Source organism: Rhinolophus ferrumequinum, chromosome 19, assembly GCF_004115265.2.
Source record: "Rhinolophus ferrumequinum isolate MPI-CBG mRhiFer1 chromosome 19, mRhiFer1_v1.p, whole genome shotgun sequence".
In the NCBI taxonomy this organism is placed as follows: domain Eukaryota; kingdom Metazoa; phylum Chordata; class Mammalia; order Chiroptera; family Rhinolophidae; genus Rhinolophus; species Rhinolophus ferrumequinum.
The window spans coordinates 10,955,565-10,971,416 of record NC_046302.1 but is presented as its reverse complement, the minus strand read 5'-3'; the positions used below and the strand labels follow the sequence as shown (position 1 = coordinate 10,971,416).

Genomic DNA, 15,852 nt, shown 5'->3' with positions numbered 1-15,852 from the left:
TTGAGAATAGGAATCCCGTACTTCACAACATGCCCACAGCAAGTTGAAAGGGAGAAAAGGAGGGAGAAAAATTACCTCCTTTATTTCTCATTTTGGAAAAGAAATAGCCCTAAACACTTGGAATTAACTTTCTATCCCAATACATCCTCATCAATAAGATTAATCTTTCATTGTAATTTTGTTTTACTTATTTTATTCCTAAATAATCATAGTTACTAGAGTCAGCTGACAGGAAATCAGCTGTCCATCTATAAAAAAACAGGTGGAAAAAAGAGAAATTCATTATTGTTCTGTTAGGCAGTGTACATACCTGGTAATGGCAGGTTTGGGGATAATATATTCTATGATATTAGCTCTTTTAGTCATGCTTGTAAATTGTCTTCCCTTATAAGATTGATTTTTATGTTTTTTGTAGTATTAGATAAACGTCTATTAAAATCAGATATATGGTCTGAAATAATGATAGAAATAGCACAAAAAAACCCTGTAATCAGTAACTTGGAGTTGTCTTTTTATTTGTTAACCAAGTACACAGTGATATCTTGATTAAGTCTGTCAGTAACCAGGGAAGTAAAGCTATTAATCCAGGAAATATTGGCAGGTGCGTCAGAATCCCCAGGAGAGGATGTCAGAGCTTCTGGGTGTGTGCTTAGAAGAATTCTTACATGAGATGAAGAAGAAACTTGACTACTGGATGACAGTGTCCACAGTTCGTCCCCTCTCTCAGGGTCAAATGTGCATGTGCCAGGAGGCATTTAAGCCACATCTGATAAATCTCATAGCTGAACTCACAAACTCCATGTAAACTGGTATTTGTTAGGCCAGAGGTTACATGTAAGATAAAAAAGTCTTGCTGCTGAAAACTGTCAAAAGTCTCTTTTCAAAACTTCTTTAGAACCTTTAATTACTCAGTTAAAAATGCCTCTAGTATTGGGGAAACTGCGTGAGAGGCGGAGGAGGAGGAGGGATGTGGCAAAAAAACATCTTCACAGTGTCTGAAACTTTGAGCTCAGAAAAACAGAGAGAATAGATACTTGCTAAAGGCAGTAAATTCTGTTTCTATTTGATCACCACTCTCTGTTCTTCAAAGATTCTTTTTCATTGGCCAAAAGCTATAGAACTTTCAGCTTTGTGATTATGAAATACTTCCTCATATTTTGGAACTAAAACGACTTCATTCAGAGTGAGCACCTTTAAATATTTTTTTCCCATTTTTAATGCTGGCGAAAAGATCTGTAGTAGGAGAGCTCTTATTCTTTCTATGAAGTGGGAGCCAAGACAGAGGGAAGAGAGGAAAGGAAGAGAAGTGTGGAAGTTCCTGTTTCTCAAGCAAAGCAAGAGAAATCCTTAGAAGTAAGAGGGAATTACGTTTCACATGATCTATTAAGATCCAAGATCTTTCCTCTGTTGGTAATTTTGTGAAGTGGACAAATATCCACTAAAATCTATTTCTTCTATATGCATAATAGATTAATGAGTAGCCATCAATAAATTGATTTCAGTCTTTAGTGACCTGAACTTGCCTGAACTGGATTCAGACAACAGCAATGTGAAGGCTGAAAACAAAATCTGTTGTTTCAGCTCCCTGAAACTGTCCTGTCTCCTGGCACATTATATTAAACATTAGTAGTTGGATCATAAGAACCACAAGCGACCACACATCTTTATCCTTGTCTGGGTAATACTCTTAAAAAAATCAATGAGTCCTTATCAAATCCCACTGCCACTAAGCTAGGACTTAAAGGACACCAGAAGAGAGTTTCCATTTTTAACAGAAACAGGCTTGAGGAAGAATTTTAGTTACATTCTAAACTAAGTTAATTTTTTTCAGTGAATTATGCATATTGAATATTGTACCTAATATCCATGCTGTAAGATGTTTGTACATTAACTGCCTTAATAATATATTTGAACAGGGTGATCTAAAAAGACATAGTCATATTTATCTCAAATGTTTTCGAGAGCTGCAACTTGTCTTAAAGTTCTCTTATGCTGAATATTCCTGGGATGTTTTTCTGTAGAAAAAAGTTATGGTGCATTCATTAATTCAGTAAGTATTTGTTGCAGGCTTACTATGTATACAGCATTGTGCTTGATTTTATCGGAAATTATGAATTCATATATTCATTTATTTAACAAAACTTATTGCGTATTGCATGTTAACGTATGCTAGAGCTGTTCTTGGCACTGGCGATATGTTAAATCAGCATTACCAATGAGGTCTCTGGCCCTCCTATAGCCCTCATGCCAATGGGGAAGTCAGACAATACACAAACAAACAAATGCATATATATAATTTTGGAAAGGAGAATGGAGATGTATTTGCTCTTTTTATCTAGCTATTAATGCCTGATGTTATGTAACAGCAGCTGGGAATTTGGATACCATGATGTAATGACGACATGGTCTGACTTTTATATAAAGCGAAGTATCAGGTCTTTATAGTCATCTTATGTAGTTCTCACAATACACATGTAAAGTACATGTTACTAGTCCCAATTATTCAGACAAAGAAGCTGAGGCCCAAAGAGATGAGGTGAATTTCTTAAGTGAGGCCCAGAGAGATTGGGTGAATTTCTTTAATTGAAGCTAGTAAATGGCAAAGGTTTTTCAAATCAAACCCTTGCATAAAGTCTCATGTTTCTTCTTTCTGCATTATTATTTAATATATATTGGATTAATCATCCGCAAATATTTTTCTTTCTACATTTCAGGTTAAAAATCTTTCAGGAGTAGAAAAGCTTTTACCAAACCACAACAGATTCTGCTTTTGGCTTTTCAGGTACTTTTAAAGCCTCATATCTGCTTGCGGAGAAAAGAAGGAAAGGGAAAAACCATTTCTAAAAATTGATCTTGCATAGTTTTCATAAATCTCAGCCTTCTCAAGGCTTGTTACACTTCATAGTCTTCCTTAGGAAATGGATGAAAATTTGAGCTAGAACACAAACAGGAAGGGTTGGAGGCCGCGTTTGTCCTGCAGGCACCACCTCTGTAAATAGCTCCCGTGCAGTGGGAATTAGTTCTCCACTTAGATAAGAAACCCCATTGCCTGCGTTTCTCTGGCCCTGCAGGGCTGGAGGCAGCCAGCACTGTCCTCCTGGAGGTGGAGGCAGCACTCAGTCTGTGGGGTGGTGAATGTGGGCCGGAGGATGGCATCCCCACCCCTGGGCCATGAGGACACATGGTCACAGACATGTTTTGTGCTTCTCCCTTAAGAATTTCATCCCTGAAGACTTTTCACCTACTAGTAAGAGGTAAGGTTCAGAGCACTTCCTAAATCAATAATTTCGGCTACAGACTTCTTTCTGCAGTCTAGTTTTCTCTTTTATTTCAAGGAGGAAAGATGATAACAAATAGTTGCTACAGCTTTTTAAATAAATCAATTTTTAAGTGAATACATAGGTGGGGCTTTTAATATTATTAGTAGGTAATAGGGACATAATGTTAATTGATAGGAAATGGCAATTTTTTAACCTTTCGAAGATTTTTGTTATAGTGTAAATCTCTCAAAGTCAAAAACAGAAAGTATGTAAGCCCTGTGACTAATTTGGGAAGACTAGTTAAAAAGGGATCTTAATAGATATATAAAAGAAGTATTTTGATTCCAATTCCTATTTTTGAGCTGGAGTCTTAAAACTACCAAATCCATTCTTTCCATGTAATTATCTAATTTTAGAAACCTCTATTGAAGTAGACTCCATTACCTAAGCAAGCTCTTCCACTCTTGAACAGACTTAATGTATTTCTCTGGTCAGGCTACCAAGCTCTTCCTCTTGTTTTCCGTGCTGGGACAAAGGGCACCAACTAGACCGAAATGGCTGTTTGTTGCTCTGGTCCTAGAGAAAACAGGTGAGTGGGGAGGCAGTTCTCCTTATGTGCCTGCCCTACAGAAAAGAATTCTGCCTGGGGATTTGTCTTACCTTCACGTGTCCACTTCTGTTCTTTCCCTGGCTTCTGCCTCCTCTTCCCTTATGGGCCTCTTCGAGAAACTGGCCCCTGTGTTAGAGCATTCTCTTGAAGCCATGATTCGTGTGATTAATAGCAAGCAGGTCTAGCTCAGAAACACAGATGGCTTGCTCTTCTCAGAAAGGTTTCCATAATATCAATTAACCTTTCATGTTTAATTTTTAGAATACTGTTATCCATACAGCCATTTTGTCAATAACTCCTTATTTGTCTTTATTTTCTTTGAATTCTTGCTTTTGTCCTTTGTATTCTCTTTCCGAGGGAAGGGGGCGTGTTAGGAAGGGTAGTTTTGTTGCATATTTGAATTTCATTTCCTTTAAATTAGATTAGAATCCTTTGCCTTAGAGCATTCTGGGTTCTTTTTAGTTAAGTAGCATCATCTTTACATTTTACAACTGTTTATAGTTTCTTTATTGCTTTTAAATTGTTTTACTAGTAAAGTGTATTTTATAATCGAAGGTCATGGCTACTTTGGCCATTGACCCTTCTTTGGAAATTAAAGCATGATAAGAAAGCCTACTTAGATGAAATATTGCTTTTTTGTATAGTGCGTTTGGGGTGGGGGTAAGAGATCTTTTTATTTTCTTTTAGTTTAATCTCAGATTTCAGAAGATGGTAAGCAAAACCAAGGTCCATGATAGGGTATAAATTTCCAGCACGATGTCTAGGATGTGGCAATATCTTTGATGTGCTCATTTGTTTGTGAAAATAATTTAACACTTATGTACTTTGATGATTATTACCAAATACGGTGAGTTTCTTTAACTTTGAATCTTGTAAGTCATAAAGAATTTGCATTATATTTAGAAATTGTTTCTCAGTTTTGCGTTCTATAGTTTTATTTTGAAGGCCCCTATAGTTCTGTGTATAATTACTGCCCTGCCTCCTTTGTATATGTCCTGTCTTTTACAAATTTTGTAAGGCTTTTGTTAAACTCTAACCAAGGGATTAATTAAATAGCAACTGTGCTAATCAAAGGCAGATTTAACAAGATAAGACTTGTGTTTACATTTGAAAATATAAACAAAAGACTTTATGATCCTAAAGGTGAAGAAAAAAATCAGATGAAAAACAGAACAACACTTAGCTTACCTAAGCAAGCAGAATCTTTAGAGATTAAGAATTCTGAAGAGAACAGGTATAATAATGCAAAGCTCTCTTAGCCACGGTTCAGGCAAAAATTTTAGGAAAAAATAAGAAAATAGCTTATGAGATGATCTGAAAGGAAATCAGAGCCCCTCTGCAATAAGTAGAATGACAAAGCGAAGTAGCAGATTTACTGGAAGTCCTCCTCCTGACCCCAGCTGAGCTGAGCACAGGAATGTGTTTCAAAGCCTGTTTTAAACCCCAGAGGTGGTGTTATGAATCAGTCTTGCTGACGTAAACAGACCCTGCCTGGAAACTTTCCAAAAGCAGTGGAAGAAAGCAGCTCAGTCAAGATGTGCGGTATTATTACAGTAAACGTGCAGGGAAGCAGTTCACCACTGTCTTGGGAGACAGAGTAAACCAGCACGCTCTGAAGGTGTCCTGTGACCTGGCGATAAGACCATTCACAGAGAGAAGATTGCACCTGGAACAACCACCCAAGTGCTGATATGAACAGGAGGAAAGAGGGATTGAGACAAGGGAATTCTTTCTTAGTGATAGAGAAGCCTGTGGATTATTTAAGGAGAAAACAAAGAAAGAAAACTATTGAGAGGAGTGTTTGGACAACGTAGGTGCTGATTAGATGAACATTCATTGCTAGGTGACTTTAGTGATGAATAAATGATAGGTTTACAAAGCTCAGATACCAAACAAACACAGGGTTTGTAAGTGAGCAGAGTAAACAACTCTTGTCTCTGAGAGCTATGAAGATTGATGTAAGTAATTCTCCATTTGTTAGATGTATTTAACTAAATGAACGTGAAGATTTAAACTTTTTTCTTTCTGTTATGAATACACATTGTAAAATTGGAGTCAGACATGTAAAAGATATTTTCTGCTTAGCTGTAGGTCACCCTAGTTTAGAGTTTCCAAGAAACTAACCTAGTGCTTCACAAAAATCACTATCGGGGTTAAGAAAGATGTATTATTTTTTGCTTAAAAAGACAGAAGTCACAATATTTTAGTTACTTGTGTATTGAAGTGGTATTTAACTACCTGAAACTTCCGGAATCAGCAGATGATAATAGAGGTATTTCACCCTGTTTTTTTTCCTTGTTCCATGACTTTCAGAGCTTGTTCCAAATAGTGCTTCCATAAACTTCGAAAGGATTGCTGGAGAAATGGAGGCAGTAACCACAGGGCAGTCCTGCGTGCAGAAAGCAGAGTTTACAGGAAACCCTGAACTGGTTACTGAGGCACCTTCAGCACTGGTATGGGACATACACAGGAACAGCAGGAACATTCAGGGCAGGGTGCTTTGTAGAAATATTAATAAAATGGAGGCCAAACGTGCACCTCAAAGGATTCTTTTTAAATAATAGCATACTAAACTTTTGTTGTCTTTCACTTTATTCTTTGCCAGCCTCAGATTATTCAGTGTATATGAATCTTCTAGTACATTTTAGTTAAAATACTACAGGATTTATCTCTTAATCTATCCCTGGAAGTGGCAGCTCCTCCTCCTCCCCCAACCTTCTTCAGTTACAAAACAAAATACCCTTAAGCATAATCTCTTTTTGCAAAAGGGTAAATCTATGGAAATCCATTACCAGTAGGAGGTTGCAGTCCCTTCAAAACTACTTTTTAATACTATGAAATTGAACAAATCAGTTAGAGAAATCCATGTTGAACTTTTTCAGGAACTGGTATAATTTCCAAAGTACAGAAGTATCTGAGCTGTGAAAACAACCTACCACTAGAAATCTGGGTTTTAGTGGTAATGGTAGAAGTGGAATTAGAGAATATGTGCAGGCATTTTAGGAATACTATGTCATTAATCTCTGCAAAAACTCCATGCAAGAGTGGCTAGTCACAGTTTACAGATAAGGAAATTGAGGCACAATGGTTACGTGCCTCAATGTGTGTGGTCATGTGTCTTGACCAAGTTTATACAGCCGATACGTGGCAGGGCAAGAATGTGAAAGTTTGTTTGACTCCCAGGCCTGGGCATTCTCTCCCACACAATGCTGAGTGAATGAGAAAATTTCTTATCTCTCTGTTTTTCATTCTGGAGGTAGTAGGAAAACTCTTTGAGGTTTTGGTGGAAGTAGCTGCAGGACTTTGAACGATTCAGGGGGGCTGTTTTCTCCTCTTTAATGAGGCTCCCGTTTTCTATCCTCAGTCCATTTTTTACTTACTTTTCCGACCTACTCTCTCTTGAAGATAGTATCTCCTCCTCTTACCTAGTAATACATAAATCTCATCACTTCTGCTTTTGTGTGTGTGTGGCAGGGGGGCGGGGGGAGCGGTCACTGTTGGGAGAAAAGAAGGGAAAGGAATCACATTGCCTTTCAGGAACTGTTAAAAGTTTGAGAAGCGGTGTATTATAGAGAGTTGCTGTATGTTTTAAACCCTAAGTGGATTCACCGAGCGTTTTCAATAATCTGCAGTTCTGTCTACTGAAGAGTTGGCTTTGTGGTGGTTACTTGACTAATTTGTGTTTATAAACTGATTCATCTGTCAAAGTCGAGCGCAGATTCCACACCCCGCCGTCTCCTTAAACCATTGTCTCACCATATAGACTTTTCCAAAATTGTAAAGCCTAGGAAATGTAAAGGAAATATTAAATTTCCTTTAATATTGATGTGCTCCCATACTCCAACAAGATGAATATTCTTTTTCAAAGCATTGTCTCTTTGGCTAACATGTAGACCCCTTTGGCTACGGATTGCTTCTTTTACCTCAGTAACATTCCTCCTCTCCCCACCCCCACAGCTCATATAATGCTGGCTGTTAATATAAGATTCATTCGTTCTGTCTGTTATCCTCCCATTGGTTCCATTTTCCTTTCGTGAGTCTACACAAATCATTCTTCCCAAGACAGTTCTTGAAATATTTGAAGACAGTGATCATGCTTCCTCCGAGCCTTCTAAATTTCTCCAGTGCTTTCAGCTTTTCACATGTGGCATGGCTTCGTGACAATCTCTGTCCATCCATCCTGCTCTGAATTCAGTCCTTGCTGTCAACATCCTTCCTTATTGTGATGCCCAGAGCTGAATTCGGCTCTGCTGCATGTAGGATAATCATGTCCCCTTTCTGTATGATATACTTTTATGCCGCTTAAGATCCAGTTAGTTTTCTTGGCGTCCATGTAATGCTGTTGGCTTGTACTGACCTTGCATTTGGCCAAAATCTCTTCATTTTCACACGAACTGTACTCATGCCAGGAAGCAATGATCCTAAACCTGTGCAGCTGAAGTTTCTGAACTTCATCCTCATTCCTAGTGTTTTATCCTGTTAGGTTCAGTCCATTAGTCCTCCCAATGGAGAATTTCTTGATTTGGGTGTTCTTATTCAAAATAGTCTATTAGACTAGTAGTGGTCCTGCTTGTTCCATCTCTGCCAATCAGAATCCTACACATCCTTCTCCTTGAGGTCTTTCCTGAACTTTAATAGGGAGTACTTTCTCCTTCCTTTGAGTTCCCAAAGCGTGGTCTAAAACTCTTAGCTCTTACTGAATTCTATTTTATGCGAGCAGTAGGCAAGCTGGTTGAGAGCAGAGGCTATGGGAATGGACAGCCTGGATTTGCACCCAGGGATACAGCAAACAGGCTGTACCCCTTAGTAACGGTATAATCATGTGCATGTGAATTTTTCTCTCTAAATTTCAGTTGTCATATCTATAAAGTGGAGGAAGTAGTACCTACCTTACAGAGTTATTGTGAGGATTGAACCAGTTAGAAAGTATAAAGTGCTTAGAATGGTGCCTGGCACATAGTAACGCTAACAATTGTTAGCTATGTCTATATCCTCAATAAATGTGAATTTTACTGAAGAAGCTCAGAATAACTTATGAACATGATTTTTTTGAATCCCCAGAACATGACTATCAGAGGAAACTATAAATTTATGGAGACAGAACATTGGAGAGGAACATTTGCCCAAGGAGACATTGTGAGATGGTTTCCAACTACAGGGCAGACTCACAGACTTGTTCACTTGCAGTCAAATATTGCCTACATTTTTATAAGCCTTGTGCATATTTGTTATGAACCATGTTTATCAACATTGTAATTAAAATACTTAATTGCTCAAAGCCTAATTTAAACTTGTGTGCCATGGGCTCATGCTAATTTGCAGTTTGCTTTGTGCAGCATGATAAAAGAAACTGGAAAATATTTTTTTCCTTGTATAAAGTATAATCTTTTTCCCTTGAAAAAACTATTATGGTCCAGCAACTTCAGAAACTCATGCATGTAACTTTTGGCATAAATTTATCATGGGGATTAGCAATCTTTAGCTGATGACTCACTGTAACTTCAATACTTATTGAAGGTCTACCAAGACTCTTGTGTTGGGCTAGGTAGTGTTGAGATGTTAAGAAGTGTAAGATAAAAATTTCTGTACTCAGGTTTATTTGGAGGTACAATACATAGTAAATAAAATAATAATATAAGGCAGTTCTGTACTCAGTGATTTACTAAGTCAGTGGTGTAGAAAAGTGGGTATTATAAGAGCCTCAACACTATAGTTCTTAATTGCTACAAACCTATTTCAATTTTCTTTCCAAACTATTTGTCACTTCAAGAACCTCTGGAGACCAAATAATACATGCCTTAAGGACATCATCAATTAAGTAACGATAATATATTTGTACCAAGTGTTTTTTCTATGAAAGTTTGCTCTACATTAATAGTAGTTTTAGATGTACCTGATGATGAGGAGTATAATAGCTAAGACATTCGCTTAATCAGTTCTGCTGATAACCTAACATTATCCCATTTTTGAGACATGGGGAAATTGGTCTCAGAGTGGATCATAGGTTATTACATCAGTAAGACGCAAATCTGTGATTCAATTCACATCAGTGCAACTGAAAAGCCCTCTTTCTAAACTGCTATAATGTCTTGTCCTATTCTTAATCAGCAGCCGACTTTCAGGGATCCATGATTAGATCTTTATGGATGAACTTTAGTGTATATGATTGGAGTGGGGGATAGAGATGAGTAGAAAAAGGTAAGCCAAGGCAGTTGTAAAGAAACCTTTATATAAGCTAATAGTTCAGAACATCCTGCCACCAATTAGGGAAGCCACATCAACTGATTATTAACAGTGAATGACATTATATAATTTTTGTTTTAGCAACATAACTCTTTCAAGTATATGTAAAGTATGTTAAAATGGGAGAAGACAAGATGTTGGGAGACAAGTTAGGGGGTGCAATGGCCTAGATATATAATATCTTGTTCGTGTATACAACAAAATGGAAAAAGATGGATTTGAAAGATGTATCTGAGGTAGACTTGCCCTGATTTGTGGAACTGTCCAATATGGAGGGCAAAGAAGGGGGAGGAGTAAAAATGGCAGGGTGTGTAGTGATGCCATTTCTGAGTCTGGGAAAAAGGAGTGATTGCAATTAGGAGGGGTCTGAGCTTTGGGCATGATGAGTTTCAGATGAAGGAGAACATACTGAAGTCAATTTGACATCCTGAGGAAACAGAGCTCAAGCGCAGTCAGGCCAACATTTGTGAATCTTCAGCCTGCAAGTGTAACCACGGCAGTGGATAAAGTCATGGGGAGAGGCTGGGGTGCTGTAAGTAGAGAGATATTGAAAGAGGATAAAGGACAAACCCAGGAAAGCCACCAATATTGAGGGTATGACCCTCTTTAGCAGTGTTCCAGTCGGATGGGTACACTAAGGACTCTTGGATTGGACATAGGTGTTTCTCAAGCCTCTGTCAACATGATTACAAGCTGTCCTTTACCTTCCTTAGATAGTAGCTAAGGCATTAGCTGTTGATTTTTGCTAGTATCCCTCTCAGAGGATTGACTCCAAACTTGGGAAATAGTTTGCTCTCTGTAAATTGGTATAGTCTGGAGATATATATAATTCATTCATAAATCGGTTGTTAGATGACCCAGCTTTTCTTTAAGAGTTTATTTTCTTAAAGTTTTCATGTTACATTTCTAGTTTTGAAATAAATTAGCTCAATGATGGAATCCACATTAAATGATTGACCAATACTTAATGAGCTCCAGGTTTCTTGCGAAATGCCTTGGAAACTTCACTGGCAGCTTCCTAGGTCCTAAAAGGTATGAGTGCTTTGGTTCCACCGTGGTATGCTCTTTCAGTAATGACCAGAAGCTTCTCTAAAAATTCGCTGTGTTGTCCATTCATAGGCAGCTACTTAGCAGTGACCACTGCATGAGAAGTAACAATACTGCAGTGCAGAGCAGAGCTCTGACCTGAGGTCCTACTGCCTGAGGTCCTCTTACCAGCTATGGGTCCTCAGGCCACTGATGAACTTTCTCTTTAAAGCCTTTGTTTCTTTATCTGTAAAAATAAATTATGATAGTACAGGTAGTATTTCTCCTAGAATTGTTGAGGATGTCCAATGTTGGGCATTAGGGAATAGTGCATACAATTATAGAGATTACTAATACACGTGGACTAGAGTCAATTTCTCTTATTGTTTTAAGTACCTTTGTGAGTGCTATACCATCTGGAAATATTTTCATCTGAATTTCCTGAATGTGATACAGTTCCTAGATCTAGTTCCTTTTTTGATACTGTGAATAATAGAATAATAGTAGGGGATATCATCTCTGGCAAGAACAGGTCACTCTAATGGATTTGAAAGACTATGTTTGTTCAGGGTGTCCCTCCCTTCCTCTTACAGAGTCACCACTTCACATCTGTAAGCAAAGAGCTGGCCTGACTCTGCAGCTTAAGTAGGTGTCAGAACACCTGAAGCGATCTGCTGATACTCTGGTATGTTCATTCCTTTGTTCTCCAGACGAGATCTAAAAGAACAGGTACCTGAGTGTTAGTGTTTCCTTTAATGTGCATGACAGAATCATGCAGACATAAGAGACCAGGCCTTTTCATAGGCCATTATAAAAATCAAATTTATCATGGGCCCGAGTATTATTGAAGGGTGCACTATCTCTCGCATATAAAAATAATGCCTCATCATGTTATCAAGTAAACTCCCCCCAATTGCAATATTAAAGAAGATACTGAAGCTCTGCAAAGTTAAGCAGAGGTGTCCTCTTTAGGCTGCTGTCACGCAGGGTGTCATGCGGGGTCTCTGGTCTTGCTCCCCACAGAAGAACGCATGATATGGTGAGGCCAAAAAGGAACACCCACAGAGCCACTGATAGGGGAGTCTGTGGGGACAGAGCCAGGAGTGCAGTTTCCAGGCTCTCGGCCTCACATGGAAAGGTGCTGGCTCAGGTAGTAAATGGCCATCAACTGTGATTGGATGGCCATCAGCTGTGGCTAGTTGGCCGTCAGCTGTAACCAGTGAGCCATTAGCCACTAATATAACTGCCGTGGCTGGGCTAGCAGCAAATGGGGGCTGGCAAGGAGGTGGTGGCTGAGCCTGCAAGCGGCGCAGGGAGGGTTGTGAACAGTGTGGCTCCTGCTTCCTGTGTCTCCAACCCAGCCGCCAGCGAGAATATAGTGGTGTGACTCCCCTACCTATGGCTCCGTGGGTGTTCCTTTTTGGCCTCACCGTATCCTGCGTTCTTATGTGGGGAGCGGGAGCTGAGACCCCGCAGGCTGCCCCGCGTGACAGAGTCATACCACTATAGTCTCGCTGGCGGCTGGGTTGGAGACACAGGAAGCAGGAGCCACACGACCCGCAACCTGCCGTCCACTTCTGTGCCAACCAACCCCACTTGCTAGCTGCAATCCGCCGTGCTAACTGCAATCCACGCTTGCCAGCCACCATCTTCTTGCTAGCCCCCATTTGCTGCTAGCGTAGCCATGGCAGTTATATTAGTGGCCAACGGCTCACTGGTTACAACTGACGGCCAACTAGCCACAGCTGATGGCCATCCAATCACAGTTGATGGCCATTTACTACCTGAGCCAGCACCTTTCCACGTGCGGCCGAGAGCCTGGAAACTGCACTCCTGGCTCTGTCCCCACAGCTGCTGATCAGGGTTGTGTAATTCACATGACTGAAAATGAATAATTTTGCTGGCAAAATAGTCATTTTCAGGGATTGCATACATTTATCATGTTTCCTTGGGTAGAGCAAGATTGTAAGAGGCTTTACCATTATTCCTGCTTGGTTTTCATAAACTGAATATGAACACTGTGTTTATATAATTGGTCTCCATGTGGTTTTCATCTGAATTCTATAATTAAAGTGTTAGTACATACCTCCCAGGGTGGAAGTATCCTGTGATCGCCTAAACAGCCATTTTATGAACATCTGCCCTTGTTCCCGGGCAAAGGTCTCATTCAATTGCTCGCCAATCCTGATGGCGAGCAGAAACATCTGCCTAATCCTCTATAGCATTTTAAACATCATCCTCATTATCAGGAAACATGTTAGTTAAGATGAAACTCTGTTTGTCAAGACATGCACAGGCCTCTGACAACTCTTTACTACTTCAAAATGACTCTGATCAATATGTGTCTTTCTAACAAACCTCTGGCAAAAGTTGACTATAAAAGTAAATTGAAGGGAACCCAAAACTTCACGGACATGGAACCTAAGAGTCCCTAGCTGATGTAAGAGAGAGCCTTATAAACTGAAATAGTTTGGGAAACTCAGGAGAACTATGAAGATGCAACAAAACATCGGAAAGGAGAGGTCAGCAGGAGGGGCAGGTCCTGCTTGTGAGCAGTGAAGTTACACGTGGCAGCCATCTTGTCATATGTGGGAGCAGACTTTAATCACCTCTTAAGGAGGAACAAGGTAGGAACAAGGACCTGGAGAGGCCCAGGAGCTTCCAGGTAGGGCTGCCACTCCTTGAGAATGGGCTGGACCTATGAGGCTACCCCAACTCTAAATCAGACCTCAGGTAAGATCAAGGTCAAGGCCGGATGACTAACCAGAATCCACTTCTCCATCGTTCACAGAAGTGGGACCATGGGGCTGCTGCTTCTGGATAGAATTTGAACTGAACTGAATATTCACATATAACATTTAAGCAATGGAGACTGAGAAAAATGAATCAGTCTTGTAATGCCCATGAATTTCACAGTCACAGAATACAATTTTTTTTTTCTGGCAATAAATTTATATTCTAACTCTAATCCCCAATTTCTGACAGACAACAGAAAAACTTAATCTAGTCACAGCCACAGCCAGTCAGCTTCATCCAATTTAGTGCTTTTTAAATTGCTTCTGGTTAACATTCAGGAATATTCAGGATCTTTCCCCTTCATTCCTCTCCTTCTACTCCATGTTGTTGCTTTAAGCTAATGCCTCTATAGAGGCAGTCAGGGGACCCGTGTTCTGGACTCCCCTGACTTCTCTGAGCCCTGAGCTGACTCCCTGACTCCAGTGGAATTAGATGCAGGGCTCCTGGGATGCAAACATAGATCGTGGGCATGGACGTGGCTCCCACCTGACTCCCTGTCATGAACTACCCACTTAGCAGCCCTTGCCCTCAGAACCCTTATCTCCAGCCAGGAGTGTTTGTCAGATTAAGAATCAATCTGTCTCCTTTTCTTTATTTCATTAGGCTAAAACCAGCACCCCTTAGACAACTCGGGAACTCCTGACCCCACCTGCCTTAGCTCACCAAGCTCATTTCTATCCATTTTTTCTGTCCGTGTGACATGGGTTGTTTCTGCAGCAGCCTCCCATGGTAATTAAAGAAGACAAGCAGAAAGCAAGCTTCCTTTTAGATCCTTCCCAACTTCTTGGAGAAACCTGTGATGACCCCAACTCCCACCCCAATACATCATGACCTTATTCTGGGGGTGAGACACTGAGTGGATGGCCTCTAATTGCTTATAATGCTCTTTTTATTCTCTCCAGATTTTTCCCTTCTTCCTAGTTTGGAGTGGGGTGGTAAAAAATGTAAACAAACAACAAAACGAAACAAAAACTTGTTCTGTGAGTTTATATCTCTTTTCAAAACTATTTTTGTGTTCCTCTCTCATTTGAACTGGAGCCAAGAATTTGGAATCTTTGTTTGCTGGGTTTTTTGTTTGTTTGTTTTTGCTGTTGACAGTTCCCCCTGGGGCAAGTGGTGAACTGGCCACTCATATCTATCTCTTGGAATATGGGCTTAGGGAAGAGGGTGGGGGTGGTGAGGAGGGGGCACATAAGTCAACATTACATCATAGCAGCCTGGCAGAGGGCACCCAACTATGACTCATTAGTCACGGTCCAGATTGGGTTCTCACTTCCTTGAGATTTCAGACATTTTGGCTGCCCTCCACACCTGGGAAGGACTGCTGTGCTTAGCACTGTCCCCACTGTTACGAGGAGCATGACACATTCCTCAAGGATGGGAGATGACACTGTTTTAGGGTGAAATACACTGGTTTTTAACATGTTGAAAATCCAAATATGAGGACTTTGCTCTTTCCATTTTTTAATGTTTTGCTGAGAACCTTGATTAGAGCTCTAATACGGAACACACACACACACACACACACGCACAATTCAAGTCATAGTTCTCTAACTTCTGGTTGGATTTTTTTAGGAGCTGATTATTTAGTCATGGTGCTTACTGTTTCTCGTTTTCCTTGGGCCTGCTCTCTTCCCTAAATCTTGGAAATCCAGAAGTGATATTGCATCTACCGTATTTTGCCGTGTACCATGAGCAGTATTTTGCCTAAATTTGTGAGGGAAAAATAAGGATGCACATTATACATGAGTAGTACTCATTCTGTATCTATACTAATGTTTTTAATTCTTGTATTTATGCTTTATACATGAGTAGTGCTAATTCTGTATCTATAATAATGTTTTTAATTCTTGTATTTATGCTTTATACATGAGTAGTACTAATTCTGTATCTATACTAATGTTTTTAATTCTTGTA

At 39.8% G+C, this 15,852-nt stretch overlaps 1 protein-coding gene across 9 annotated transcripts in view; it reads left to right on the top strand.

The window, feature by feature from the left end:
• ARHGAP28 (Rho GTPase activating protein 28) overlaps positions 1 to 15,852 on the top strand; it is a 191,781-nt gene that overhangs the window by 51,969 nt on the left and 123,960 nt on the right. The window contains exons 1-2 of one of the 9 annotated variants that reach the window (XM_033087889.1): positions 3,102 to 3,254; positions 11,733 to 11,824. The exons of 7 other annotated variants lie outside the window; for them this stretch is intronic. Coding sequence is in view for 1 of the 2 variants with exons in the window: in XM_033087884.1 (XP_032943775.1) it covers positions 3,136 to 3,254 (119 nt within the window). In the remaining variant the exon portion in view is untranslated. Of the gene's footprint in view, positions 1 to 3,101; positions 3,255 to 11,732; positions 11,825 to 15,852 lie in introns of those variants that run through there. One more of the 9 variants, XM_033087884.1, reaches the window with a different exon arrangement.